The 14984-nt window shown below is 28.6% G+C and overlaps 2 protein-coding genes across 3 annotated transcripts; both read right to left on the minus strand.

Moving 5' to 3' along the window:
- Window positions 1-4082: 4082 nt before the first annotated feature.
- On the minus strand, window positions 4083-11103 carry LOC145741587 (phosphoacetylglucosamine mutase-like). 2 transcript variants are annotated; one of them, XM_082559190.1, is made up of 10 exons: window positions 10849-11103; window positions 10274-10458; window positions 9613-9808; window positions 8521-8713; window positions 7918-8075; window positions 7377-7559; window positions 6179-6277; window positions 5593-5715; window positions 5051-5224; window positions 4083-4586 (listed from the first exon to the last, which is right to left on the minus strand). In XM_082559190.1, the coding sequence occupies exons 1-10, from the start codon at window positions 11065-11067 to the stop codon at window positions 4503-4505; spliced, it is 1614 nt and encodes a 537-aa protein (XP_082415316.1). In that variant the 5' UTR covers window positions 11068-11103; the 3' UTR covers window positions 4083-4502. The 2 variants fall into 2 exon arrangements, with proteins under 2 accessions (XP_082415316.1, XP_082415317.1); XM_082559191.1 differs by lacking the exon at window positions 4083-4586 and adding an exon at window positions 4656-4905.
- A 666-nt stretch (window positions 11104-11769) lies between these two features.
- On the minus strand, window positions 11770-14513 carry LOC145742912 (protein canopy 4-like). The gene is made up of 6 exons (XM_082560754.1): window positions 14418-14513; window positions 14009-14132; window positions 13494-13590; window positions 13006-13128; window positions 12568-12688; window positions 11770-12092 (listed from the first exon to the last, which is right to left on the minus strand). Exons 1-6 carry the CDS (start codon window positions 14503-14505, stop codon window positions 11896-11898), a joined length of 750 nt encoding a protein of 249 aa, XP_082416880.1. The 5' UTR covers window positions 14506-14513; the 3' UTR covers window positions 11770-11895.
- Window positions 14514-14984: the final 471 nt, after the last annotated feature.

The raw sequence follows: 14984 nt of genomic DNA on the forward strand, positions 1-14984 counted from the left end.
CACGACTTGTTGAACTGTCCCTTTAAGGTTATCTCAATTAAGTTTTGCAACACACGATCAAATGGTTCACGTATTCTTTGATATAACTACGCGAAATTATTGCGCCATTAAACTAAATGCAACTGTAAAGTTTTGCAATGCGGTTTCAAGTCGAATTCCTGTATGAAAACGCCAAGTTTGTCACGTTTAAAGTGGTCTACTACATCAAAGCTGTCGGTTTGTTTTTAAAAGAATACATTTTTAGCGTAAATACCAAGGCAAGGCTATAATTACTGAATTCGAGTGACCGCTAAATATAGATTAAGCCGAGTTTTAGCGCATCTGAAAAAAAACACGTGAAAATCACATAAAAACTTTACTTTTTAGGCTACGTATTAAACGCGTTTTTTTTCTAGGTTTTATAACACGTATTTAGCCCAAGTTAACCTTGCTTAATGTGACATTTTGCTTCTGTGATTTTGCCTTTATTTTTTCTATACGCTCAGGCATGAAATTAAGCAGATACGATCACATTTTAGGTTAGAAAAACAAAGGTGTTTTTATAGACATTGCCCTTAAGCCTTGAGCTTAAGTTGTGAAGGCAAAATCGAAACATAGTTGAGCAGAATGATGAAACTAATTTGTTTATTTATTTTGCGCACATTTTTTTTTGAGAAATCTACAGAACAATTTTATTTTTTTAAATATATTTCCTGGAATATAAAAACAAGTTTAATTTGAGTTGAAAATATTTTATAGGAGTTTTAATAACCATTAAGGTTTCAAGTTCAAAAAAATACGTTATTGGGTTGCCGAAATTTATTACCAATTTAAAAAAAAGAAATGCATACAATTACTTAAGATAAAATAAAACTATGATAACTCAAAATTAAAAAACAGTCAAAGATTTTATAAATTTAATCCAATTTAATAAAAAATAATTTTTAAAGCTCATCATGATAAACTATTATTTATTGTTACCAGACAAAAACATTAACCCTTTACCTAAACAGAGTGATATGTTATGCATATTGACCTAGGTTTATGTCTGTAGATTCAACGAAAGGGTTAAAAGAGTCATTTTTTGCTAATATAAGTAAAATCTAAATTGTAGTTATTTACAATATAAAATTCTCAGTGATATATTATCTATCCATCCCCGGATTGTGCACCAGAACTACCCTGGTCTCTATCTTCATAGCTTGATTGTTGGTTATATTTATTACCATTTTGATTATCATCATTTTCATTTTCCGAATCTTTGTTCATTGGATTTGAAACCAATACTTGAGTTTGGTTACTTCGAAACACCAGACAGGCGACAACCTGGTTTCCATTTGTTTGGTTGGTCTGGTCATTAGTTTGGTCATTCGATTGGGCTGCTGGCACTGTTAAGCAGTTTAGGTAAAAATCTTCTGGCATTCCTTGGAATATGTGCGTGATATTGTTCTAAAGAATTTATTAAATTAACTCTTTAGCTCCCGCTAGTGTATCATATTTTAATCTCTAAATAAGGAGCAAACATTTTGTAGAAACGTTGTTATAATCTAAATGTAATGCTTACTACTAAAATTCAGTAAAAAATACGTTATGAAATCACTCACATTAAAGCATGTTATGTTATTATCACTGCTGTATCCATTAAGAAGTGGCCTTGTTACTTGTGTTTTATTTAAAGTAGGCATAGTAGGGCCTTGGTCGCTGTTAGAAGGGCCTTGGTTCGGCGGTGAGCTTGTTGTTGTAACTTGCGACTTGTCGTTACTCTTTTCCCCGCCAGGTAGTACGATAGTTACATTGCAAGAGGCGGACAACGAAGTCAGCATGGCCGAACTTTTCGCGCACTGTTAAACGCCAAAAGAAAGTTTATTTAAAACAAGGCGTAGATTGTTTGGGCGTAGCTCACACTTCGTGACATATCAGGAAATAGTTGGTATATTTATGGTAACTGTAACTCTTTTTATCTAATCTTAAATCAATCTACAAGTTACTATTTGTGTTAAAATGTTTTAAAAACCATGCTGTAGCGCCCTGGAATAAGGCGCTATAAACAGTAAAAACTCCTGCTGAGCCAATACTTAATCAGCAGCTTAATTATCGGGCAACTATTATCTATAATATCCCAAACTGCCAAAGGCAACTTAAGACTGGGTCGGGGTAACAGATGTTACTCTAAGTTTAGGTCGTGAAGTCGACCTTACCACATCGAAAACGAAGACACAGAAAAAGATCGATTAAATATATATACCCATAAAACTATAACTGACAAGCATAATGTTTGAGTTAATATTAAATCATATAACCAACTCCCTTTTGAGTTTATTATTAAATTGCTTGACTTAAGAAGTCAATTATTTTACCTTTTCCCGAAGAAGGTGGTTGACTACGGCAAAATAAATTGTTGTTGACAACAGAATCAAAATAATCAAGGCATTGCAAGTGATAACCAAACAACGTTGCTGTTTCTCTCGTTTTTGCCAAACCGGTATCTTAAAAAAACGAAAATAAACATTTTATTAAAACTTATATTTTAATTATTAAATAAATAATAATTACCCAAATTGGTTGCTGTATTTGGGTTATATTGTAACTTGGTCTTGATATAGTTGATATAGTTCCATCAAACGCCTGTTCTTTGTTAGAAAGCGTCATTTTTACATCAAATCACGAAAGCAAAAACTTACAAACCCGCTTTAAATAAATAAAAAACAGCTAACTAAAGTTTGTTCACTAAAACACAGTTAATATTAATTAGCCTACTACAAAATTCCAAGGTAAAACTATTATACCCTTAAACGTGTTAAAATCTTGCAAATTTGCCCAATTATTTAACGTAAACAAAACTATGTAATTAAATTATATAAACACATTTTTTTGATACTTTTAGATATTATAAACTGTAATGCTATATCTAAAATCATTATTAATTTAGGTAATAAGTCTTAAGCTTACAGTTTCTCACATACAGTTAGGTTATTTTAAAAACTAATTTAGTTACCTTTCACTTTTTTGTAAAAAGAGATCGTAGGACTAACTTAAAATCAATTTTTCATATTTTTAACTCTTTGTAGAACTATGTTATTTATGAAGCGGAACGTACATGGGTTTGGTTAAAGTTTCAAGTTATTTTTTGGTAATGTAAAACATCACCTGGTAATTGAAAGTAATTTAAGCGACAACTTTTACAAAAAAAGGAATTTTTGGCCCAAAATATTAAATTTGTTTTATCTATAACTAAAACTAGTTTATAGACAGTTAATAGTTGGGTACAGTTTTGGCCAGTTTAAATTAGATATGGAACAATAAACAATAAAAACCAACAGCGTGGTGTAGTGGTAAGAACACTTGCTACACCACCATGAGTTCGTGGGTTCAATCCCCACTGCTCTCATGCTGTAACGCCCTCGAGTAAGGCGCTATAAACGGTATAAACTCCTGCTGAGCCGGCACTTAATCAGCAGCATAATTATCGGGCAAATATAATCTATAATATCCCAAACTGCTAAAAGCAAATCGAGACTGGGTCGGAGTAACTGATGCTGTTCTATGTTAGGGTCGCGCATTCGACTTTCCCACATCGAGGATTAAGATATATACGAAAAAGGGTAGGTAGGGGTTAATTTCCCTCGAACTCCAAAATCAGAAGATATATAACATAATAAAATAGAGTAAAATAATACTTTTAATATAAGAGAAAAAACGAATAAAAATTACATAATTCGCCTATGTAGCATGATTAGTAAAAAAAATTTGGCCTTTAGTAGATGAAGGAATTTATAAAATTGCACAAAAATACACTCAAGAATTATGATAAAAATACACACAGTTTTTGTGTGTATTAATTGGTAGTTTTAATTCCTAAACTTGTCTAAAATACGAAAAAAAAATTGTTGAAGAATTTAACCGAAAAAATAAAAATACAATTTCAAATTAAAAAAAAATTAGTAGTACTTCATAAAATAATTTAAAACTGTAAAGTTTAATTAAATTTTTAACTGAATTTTTACATTTATTGAATGATAATACTATATCTAAAATTAAATCATTTTCATTACAAAATTTGGAAAAAGTAACATCATTCAAAAAAAAAAAAAAAATTAACAGGTTAAAATATCAGTAAAAAAAACAGTGAATAAGATATAGTTTTGATATAAAATAAGGCACATAAATGTGCTATAGCAGTATGTTGGTATATTTTAATACCAGTTACTAAAGCCTAAATTGATTACAAATTTAAAAGAGATAATGGTATGACCCAATATAACTATACCCAAAATCATTAGTAGTTAAATTTTTTTTCTAACTATATATATTTAGGTTATCAGGCTAAACCAAAAATTAACAATTTTTTCTATCAACTGCTTTTTTAAAATGCTACATAAATTGCTTAAAAATTAAAATTGGCAATTTTTATCGCTAGCACCAACTGCATTGTTGATTTTTTCAATACAAAATAAAAAATTACAGACATTTAACATATTCTAGTATAGGTATACATTTAAAAGCTATGTAAAAAGAGTTTTTTTTTATTCAGTTGGTTTGTCGCCAACGCCACCGGCAAGTTCGTAAACTAAAATGCTGACTTTTCTGGCTAAACTATCAGCATTTTCCTGAATAAAAAATGTAAAATGTAACATTTTAAATTTAAAAATAATTTATTTTTTTAGAAAGTAGTGGGAATTAAACTCTGTACTTTACAAAGCAAGTCCATGTTTAAAAATAAATGACTAACACTAGAAGAAAAGCAGTGAATTTAAAACTATTTTTGTCTATTTTAAAATAAGAAGCAGTGGGGATCAAACAAAGTACCTCAGGTAGTAAAGCCGAGTGTAAAAATAAATAATGAACACTAAATGAAAAATGTTGAATTTAGATTTTTTTTTAATTAGGAACCAGTGGGAATCGAACACATAACCTTAGGAAGAAACTCTGAGTGTAAAAAAAATTTTTAAACACTAAATATTAATAAATGTTGAGTTTGAAACCATTTCTTTTTAAATAGAAAGCAGCGGGAATCGAACCACGTACCTTAGTTAGTAAGTGCAAGTACAAAAATAAATTACAAACACAATACCTGAGTATCGCTTTCTGCGTACACCCGAACTACATCCTCCGTCCCAGAGGGTCTTACAAACGACCTAGCGGTTGGGTATGACATCACAATGCTATCTATCGCTTTCTGAAGACCTTCGGGTTTGGTTGTTTTTCGTTCGGAGTCTGTAGTTTGTATAGCAGAACGGTCAAGCACCTAAAAATTGTTAAAAAAAGGTTGAAAAATTCAGTAAATTGTTAAAACAACAATTTTTTTTATTTATTTATCCTCGATGTGGGAAAGTCGAATGCGAAACCTAAACATAGAGTAACATCAGCTACTTCGACCCAGCCTCGAGTTGCCTGTGGCAGTTTAAGATATTATAGATTATAATTGCCCGATAATTATGCTGCTGATTAAGTGTTGGCTCAGCAGGAGTTTATACCGTTTATAGCGCCTTGCTCAAGGGACTACAGCATGAGAGCAGTGGGGATCAAACCCAGGACCTTATAAGCTAGTGTTCTGATCTTTACCCAACCTGTGGGTAAACCTTATACTTTTTTCAGTTATTTTAAACATTTTACCTTGACTTTGAGCTGTCTATTAGGAAGGTCAGTATAAATCTGTGACCATTCCCTAACTGACCAATTCTTAGCCAATAAGATTGCTTCTACAGCTAACATATCACTCATAGCATCACCTACTGTCTAAAAAAAGTAAAATTTGAAATGTGAAAAAGTGGCAAAAAAAAAATTAATATTCAGGCAAAATATCAAGTCAATAATATATAAAATTATACAAAAAAAATAGTTTAAAAATGAGTTAAAGTTACTTTTATTGTTTTTTTAGAAAAAAAATAAAATGAATAAAACAATTTGATTAAAATATTTTAACATAACTAAAAAAAGTGCTATAAAATTAAAATAAAAACATAAAAAATTTTAAATAAAAAATTTATCTTGAACTAGACATTATTTTTTTTATTTTTTAGTAAACAAAATTTTTGTGTATTTTTATTCTAACTCTGATGTATTTAAGTATAAGTTATCAGTAAACCAAACTTGTAATATTACGTATTTAAATCCTTTAAATCTTTACTTGTAATATAGGCTATAAAAGAAAAAACTAAATCGCCAAAAAATCTAAGAATGAATTTTTTTAATTTTGTACCTCGTTTATAACTTCTAAAAAAGTTTTTAGTGTTTTTGCATTTTCATTGTTTATAGAAGCTTCATTTATTGCTTTATGGCATTCATCTTTCACTAAAACCTTAAAAAAATAATTAAAAATAACAAAAATATTATATACATGTTTCAAGAAATATCAATAATTAATTTTATTTTATTTCTGTATATATCTTTATCCTCGATGTGGGAAAGTCGAATGCGCGACTTAAACATAGAGTAACATCAGTTACTCCGACCCAGTTTTGAGTTGCCTGTGGCAGTTTGGGATATTATAGATTATAATTGCCCGATATTTATGCTGCTGATTAAGTGCTGGCTCAGCAGGAGTTTATACCGTTTATAGCGAATTGGGGGCGCTACAGCATGAGCTCAGTGGGGATTAAACCCATGACCTCATGTGTGGTGTAGCAAGTGTTCTTACCACTACACCAAGCTGCCGGTAATTCTATTCGTAAAATTAAAAATATTTCAGTTAAAGTATAAGTTTTATATTGAAATATTTTTTAAAATATGAGTAAAAACAATCTGTAATAAATTAAAAATTAACTAAAACTAAAGTAAAAGTAGGCAAACATGTAATCAAAAAAACAAATATTTGTTGCTTAGGTAAACAAAAATTTAAACAAACAGGTGAAGTTAAACAATTAATACTATAATACAATACCATGTTGTTATTAAAAACAAAATTAAAAAAAGGTGTATAAATCTATTTTAAATTTACACGTTTTTTAAATAAATTTTTTTATTCCAAAATTTTAGTTCTTAAGGTTCAGAAAAAAAATTTTTGTCAAGGTTATCAAGTTTAATATTATATATACAAACTGGCAGCGTGGTGTACTGGTAAAAACACATGCTACCCCATGCTTGAGGTCGACGGTTCAATCCCCACTGCTCCCATGCTAAGGCGCTATAAACTCCCATGCTAAGGCGCTTGAGTAAGGCGCTTTAAACGGTATGAACTCCTGCTGAGCCAGCACTTAATTAGCAGTATAATTACCGGGCAATTATAATCTATATAATATCCCAAACTGCTAAAGGCAACTTGAGACTGGGTCGGAGTAACTGAAGTTATTCTATGTTTAGGTCGCGCATTTGACCTTCCCACATCGAGGATAAAGATATACACAAAAAAAAATTTAAATTTGCAAAAAAAAATGTTTAAAAAAAAGTTAATATTTCACCGTTCCATGGCCATTTGCTTCAAAATAAACACCAATATCAAAATCCTTTGCTTTATGATGCAGATGCTTTATACCAGTACAAGCACAAGCCACTTCAATTTTGAGATCTTTTTCAAGATATTTCGTCGAACTTCCATTAGCATAAGCAGTCTGGACTATGCCCAATTTAACTTCTAATTTAGCCTGTATCGAGAATTAAGATTTTAATTACATGAGAAATGGTCTTTTAAGATGCTTGAAAATGTAATGCAATTAAAAGTGATGTAATTATAGTATAACAATCACATGCAAAATGTAAAAAATATATTTTAAATATATCAAAAATTTAAAATCTTTAAAAATATTATTCTATTGACAGTTTTTAGATATATATAGCTAGTTTATTATTCAAAACATTGCAGTAGTGGGAACCAAACTTGTAACCTTAAGTTTTAATTTGAACCATTCCAAAACTGTTTTTTTTTAACTTAAATATAAAATTCCAGTAGTAGGAATTAAACCTAAAACCCAAATATTTAATATAAATAAAACAAAAACTGACCTTATCGACAAGTTCTTTAATATAAAGTGCAATAAGAGCAGCAATTTTGTCCCCGTCCAACAGAACAAAGTTACAATCGCTGTCCAACGTGTAATACACCAATCTATCAGCATCACCATCATATGAGGCATATTTATGGAACGGTTCTAAATTTATACCTGAAAAAAATGATTATTTTTTAATGATGGTTTAAAAATGTGTAATAAAAAAAAATTGTTTAAATATATATATATATAAAATAAATGCCAAAAATAAATGAACAATTATGGTTTAATTTAAAAGCAACCACATTTAATTTGAGTCTTTTAAATAAAATTTAAAATTTATAAAAAAATTTAAAAAATTGTTTTATGCAAAAATTAAAAAAAAAAAATTCTTAAATATAATATTTATAATTTTTAAAAATAATTTTAAAAACTATTTAACAATTATATATTAACAGTTATTTTAATGAAAAATATGGTAAATAAATTAAGGTTCAAAAAGTAATAACGCTTCTATATCTTTTGATCACAATTTCGATTAAAAATTGCTATTACAAATTCAAATTTTAAACCACAACAGTTTTATTTTTAAAATTAAAACATAAATAAATTTTCGTACTTTTTGGTGCTCTTTGCTGAATTTTGACATAATCTGCACCACACTGTTCATTTAAAACACCACTGCTCGATTGTCCATCATTATGGATAACTAGATCGATAACATTAGCACCTAACTGTTCATGTAATTTGCGAAGTTTTGGGGCACCTACACCATTAGCACAATCAACCGTTAGAGTTGAAATCTCACTTTTCTAAAATAAAAAAATTTAAAATTAAAAAAAAAATTCGTTTTTTAAAATAAATATTTATTTTTTTAACATAAAGTTGAATTTGCATAATGCAATTGGATTTGCATATTGCTATTTAATAAATGGAGTTATTTCCTGTTTTTTGCAATTTGCAATATTTAAACTGTATTTGAGTTGCAAAAAGTTTACATAAAAAATGAATGATGCAATAACACGTAATCTTAAAATTACTAGTTTCCCCAAAAAATCAAATAAAAAAAGTAATTTAAATGTACACCACAAATAACAGGATATTAAAATGCTTTTACTTAAGAATCTAATACCCAACAATCAGAGAATAAACAGAACAAATATGTTATTGTTAAATTGAGTATAAATAACATAACATCAACATTCAGATGCAAAAAGACTGATTACACAGCCTAAACATAAGAGGTAATAATCCTATGTTAACCTAATCTTTAGATACCTTTGACATTTTAGTTGGATATATTTGACGTGATAATATTGTTTTTTTTTTGTTTATATCTTTATCTACGATATGGAAAGGTCCAATGCTTAACCTTAACATAGAGTAACATTAGTTACCTAACCCAGTCTCAAGTTGTCCTTAGCAGTTTTGAATATAATTGCCTGGTATTTATGCTGCTGATTTAGTGCTGGCTCAGCAGGAGTTTATACCGTTTATAGCGCCTTACGCAAGGGCGCTATAGCATTAGAGCAGTGGGGATTGAACCCACAACCTCATAGTGGTGTAGCAAGTGTTCCTACCACTACACCACACTGTCGGTTGTATTATCTGCTGATTAATAAATACAATTAGTAACTAATTCAATGTTAGCAGTGGGAATCAATCCAAGGACCCCAAGTTGTGAAACCTAGTGCTTTAGTAACTAAATTACCTCATCGACAAGGGCTTTATATGCATCTGAGAAATTCTTGTAATAATATTCTTCATCGACTGAAGTATTGCCAGAGTTGTATTCAGCAACTATATAATGAAGTTGTGGAGTTGTCAGTAAACCAAAATCCCTGCAGTTACCTTGCAAAGCTGTAACACCATCACATACTGCCTGGCTTAACGACAAACTGCTTGGCCTAACAAAAAATAATAGTAAATATTTTTGTATAGGCCTAATTCGAATAAATACCATTTAAATGTATATTTGTATCTACAATACACCTAAAAATTGTTATTATATATCTTTATCCCCGATGTGGAAAGGTACACAAACCTAAACATAGAGTAACATCAGTTACCCCGTCCCAGTCTCAAGTTGCTTTTGGCAGTTTTGGATATTATAGATTATAATAGCCAATAATTAAACTACTGATAAGTATTGGCTTAGCAGTTTGTTTATAAAAAATCAGATAAAATGTAGTTAACGTTATAATATAGAATAAAAATAATTGGCATAATACAAAAAAAATACAAAAAATGACCTATATATATGAATATATATAAAGCAAATAAATAAAGTTCTTTTATAAAACAACTAGTCTAGATAAGTAAAAAACACTTCAAATAGTAATTAGGTCAACGAATCTACAAACTAATAATACCTTGTGTCTCTTGCAATAAATATGTTAGCAGTTTCGTTTAAATCAATTTGATTCTCTTTGACAATTTTAGTAATTTCACTAATCAAGTTATCATTGCTTGTATTAACAATATTAGTTGCTAGTTTTTCCCAAGATTCTGCCAACATTTCACCAAATGGGTCAATCAGTTTTACACCATTATCTTCCTGTAAAATAATTTTAATTTTACATAAAATTTGAAAGTAATTTTGTTTAAGTAATATATGTGTTTTTTTTTCACCGCCAAAAATATTTCTGTATTGCAAAATATTATGAAACAGTTAAAAATTAAATTTATATAATAATTTTAAAGTATATATATTGTATATACCCCTTTTTAAATATTTGTTTTATGTTATTAAAATTGTAGGCATATTTTATATATCAGTAATTAAGTCATTATTACATTTATGGGTCTTATTTAAAATAAAGCAATAAACATTAGCAAAGAAATCATAGGAATCGAACCCAAGACCTCATGTAATAATGCAAAATTGTTCCCCGCAAATATAAATAGCCAAATTATAAAATTCTTTGCAATTAAACAAATTATTTACCACTGGATTATGAGAAGCAGTGACCATTACTCCAACAACCTTTTTCTTTAACTTTGATCTTAACACAGCTAGCAATCCCATTCTGAAGAAAACATGGTCCATCAGATTCGCTTTTCCACGAAAACCTGCTGTCCCGTAAGCCATCGTTTTTTGGTCTGGCTTTCCATGAACTTCGGATAGCTTTAAAATGGATAAGTCTGACAGTAAGGGATTCGCCATTTGGAACAACTCTGTTTAAAATCTAAATTATAAACCAAAAACTGTGGAAACAGGTAAGCAATTTTTAATTTTACGAAAAAAAATCAAAAAAGTCGTATTCTCAAATTATAAACAGATAAAACTGTTAATAAATGAACATTCCTGTCAAATGTTCGTTTAAAATTATCACGCAAGATTTATAAATGCACAACTGTCCCGAAAAACTACAAATTTAGATGGAAGCAATCAAATAACATAAAAACTCAGATGCCGGTAATGTTGGAAAACTTTCCATTACTCAATGCAACACATTTTAATATGATTGTGTCGTATTTTATGACTCTAAATACTACGTTAAAGTACTGTATTTTATCCTTAATAAATTATTTGTTCATATTGAAAAAAACATTAAAAAACATCAGCTAGTTAGAGAAAAATGTTTTTAAATTTGTATATAATAAGAAAAATAAATTACAAAACCTATTGTTTTTGTATGAACTTTTATTAGCACTACCTGCCTTACTTATAAGATAACTATTTTAGGGGGTCATTTGTAAGTGGCTTGGCTTTTTTAAAGAAATAATTATTAAGAAATATATCCTTCACTACATAAATTAACTATTTCTGGGATAATAAAAATACAGTATTGACATTAAAACTAATTTTTTCGATAGAATTCTATTAACACCACTTTTTTAATTAAAAAAACTTTGTTTTCTGGCCATTTGTATTTATTGCACAACCATACAATTTTTAAAAAACAGTAGAAAATTTGATTATTTAATAATGCTGTACTAAAAACAGATTTTAACATGATAACTTCGCAAAAATACTTTTTAAAAGTTAAATTTATAACTCTTCTTTTATTTTATTATCAGTGGTTATATTATTTTCAGAATCAGTACTGTCATCTGAATCCGAATCCCCTTTCGGTTTATTATTTTTCTTTTTCTTCTTTTTTTTCTTTCTGGATTTTTTCTTTTCTTTTTCTTCTTCTTCTTTGGGGTATTTTGTTTCTTTGCCTGTCCACGTCTCATCCAAACATGCTGGAAAATATTTTAAAGTACATAAAGAAATACTGGCAGGGTGGTGTAGTGGTCAGAACACTTGGCTTTGCTACATGGGATCCTAGGTTCGATCTCCACTGCTCTTATGCTGTAGTGCTCTTGAGTTAAGCACTATAAACGGTGTGAACTCCTGCTGAGCCAACACTTAATCAGCAGTTGTGAATATCGAACAATTATAATTTTTAATATTCCAAACTGCCAAAGGCAACTCAAGACTGGATCGGAGTAACTGATGTTACTCTTTATAATCACATCAAGAATAAGTACACATGGAAAAAAATTATTCAAAATATCAAAATTTTGAAAAATTGGTTTTAATATCAGCCCCAAATAAAAACAATTAAGAAAATAGTTAATAAAAAATATTGCACTAAAATATTTAAAAAAAACTTTAATATTTTTTCCAAGCTATTTATAATAAATTCTTGTTTTAAATTTAAATTAAAATAATTACATTGATTTCCATTAGATAGTACACTTTCCTTGCACAAATAATTTAATAGTTGTTTGTTGCTTTGTTGGTGAAAATACCAATCTTCAATTACTTCTTCATACCTTTCCAGCATTTGCTCACACTAAAAATATTTTAAAAAACAAATTTATACTTATTCGAAAATTTTATAGATATCTTTATCCTTGATTTGGAAAAACCGACTTCACGGCCTAAACATAAAGTAACATCAATTACCATCACCCAGTCTTAAGTTGCCTTTGGCAGTTTTTGCGCGATAATTAAACTGCTGATTAAGCACCTTACTCAAAGGCTTTACAACATTAGAGCAGTGGGAATTAAACCCGAGACCTTATATAGTGTGTAAGTGTTCTGCACCACGCTGCCGGTTTATAATAAATACTTTTTAAGTTTTATAAATCTGTACACCGAAACTTTTACCTGTTTTTTCATGATAGTAACTTCAACAGAGGGTTCATCCCATAGGTCATGGGGAATCCCCAAATCAACTTTTACACCTTTTGCAACTAGTCCTTCTAACGTTTCCATAGTTTCACTTCTTCCCTAAAAAAAATAAGTTTTTGTTCAGAACATAAATTATGAAAAATTAATAACTAAATATAAATTTAAGCTGCTGATAAAGGGTGGCTCAGCAGGAGTTCATTTGGTTTATAGCCTCTTGCTCAAGGGCACTACAACATAAAAGCAGTGGGGATCGAACCCAGTACCTCGTAGTAAAGCCAAATGTTATACCCACTACACTATGCTGCCAGGCAAATTTGTGTATTCACTGCTTTACAAAAAGATTTTACAGGAAAACTAACTAAACAAACAGTCCAACTAAAATTAGAATTATTTTGATTTGATAATAAAATATTTTTGTCACTTGATGGCAATATAATTTAAATTTAAGAATATCGAAAATATACTTTTGCAAATCTTAAACTTCCGGTTCTTTCTTTGTGCATGTTATATTCCAATATTTTCTCACAAATTCCATCCATCGCTTCAACTAATCTGAGTTCTCTGTAAGTATAAAAATAAAAAAAAATTATAAAAGAAAAAAATAATTTTTAAAAATTGGACCTTTTAAATTTTTTTAAGATGCAAAATTAAATTATGTGTGTTGGTCTGAAAACTGATTATGATTTAATGTTATTTGAAATAAGTATGCTGTAGATTAAACAGGATGTTGTAATATAGAAGTGATTTTAAAATTCTACATGTCATATTTGATGATTTCATTTCTTAAAATATCTTAAAGTCATAAAATTAAAAACAACAACAAAATAAAATTTAATACCAAATTTACTAAAAAAAAATTTAAAAAATTCTTAAAAATTTTTTTTAATAAATATTTATTGTTTAAAAAACAATAAAATATCTACAAATAAATATTTCAAAAAAAAGCCAATATAAAAATGCAATAAAAAATAATATTTACGATGTTTTGTAAGAAAATTCCTTGCGATTTCTTGTATCAAGACCATGCCCAGTTCTTAAAATTTCTTTTGATTTTCCGGTTTCATCTAATCTTGTTTGCAATTCCGTCACAAAATATTTACATACTAAAAAAAATTTTTAATAGTGCAAGCAAAAAAATAACTTATCCACTAACAGACCAACAGAACAAGTGGTTTAAATAAAATAATTCTTTTTTTCTTATTTTTAGATTTTTTTCTTTTTTATATTTACTGGGGATCAAACCCAGGACCTCATGTATTAAAACCAAATGTTCTGACCACTTCACCATGCTGATAAATCTTATTTTAAGACTTAGCCCTACTTTTTGAAGTGAAAATTTAAAAAGTGTCACCTTAATTAAATTTAAATTGATAGTTTAGGTTATTTACCTTCACATGATGTCGGTTCTTCTAAAATATAATTGTCACTCAAAGCATATTGTGGCAATATTATACAAATTGCCAAAACAGTAAACATAATAAACTTTCTCTAAAAACATGTAAAAAAAACATTTTAAAACAAAAAGGCTAAAAATTTAAAGCACAATATATACTTTGTACTTCAGTAAAACAAAAATACGATAAAAAAAGAACTGAAACTAAAAGGTAAACTTTTAAAACGTCATCCTCAAACTGTCAAAAGTTGAGTTATTTCAGATTTTAATAAAGGCAAACTAAAAAAAATGTAATTAACAGATTGTCTTTAATGTTATTAAAATTACTTATATAGCACACTAACAATATATTGTAAACATATCCAGTACTTAAACACACTACAACATTTATTATTATAAACTGAAGTCTAGAAGTTAAAAAATAAAAGTTTTGTAATGAAAAATTCGTTTGACAACACTGCGCGTAAACAAAACATAGTGTTGTCAAAACTATTCTTTTTATGTTTAGTTATTTTTATTTCGTAATATATTTAAACAGTTTTAATTGTAAAATTAAAAATTT

Source organism: Corella eumyota, chromosome 2 (assembly GCF_963082875.1).
Source record: "Corella eumyota chromosome 2, kaCorEumy4.1, whole genome shotgun sequence".
NCBI lineage: Eukaryota > Metazoa > Chordata > Ascidiacea > Phlebobranchia > Corellidae > Corella > Corella eumyota.

Bases quoted from the DNA above. Each gene is read 5' to 3' on its own strand.
- LOC145741587 (XM_082559190.1), bottom strand. From the start codon at position 11,067: ATGGCGAATCCCTTACTGTCAGACTTATCCATTTTAAAGCTATCCGAA. The intron at 6,278-7,376 runs GTGAAATATTAA...TATTTTTTTAAG, and splicing joins AAGCAAATGGCCATGGAACG to GTTTTAGTGAAAGATGAATG. The intron at 5,225-5,592 runs GTAAAATGTTTA...AACAATTTTTAG, and splicing joins ATAGACAGCTCAAAGTCAAG to GTGCTTGACCGTTCTGCTAT.
- LOC145742912 (XM_082560754.1), bottom strand. From the start codon at position 14,505: ATGTTTACTGTTTTGGCAATTTGTATAATATTGCCACAATATGCTTTG. The intron at 13,591-14,008 runs GTAAATATTATT...TTATACTTACAG, and splicing joins GAATTTTCTTACAAAACATC to AGAACTCAGATTAGTTGAAG. The intron at 13,129-13,493 runs GTATATTTTCGA...TATTTTTTTTAG, and splicing joins GAAGTTTAAGATTTGCAAAA to GGAAGAAGTGAAACTATGGA.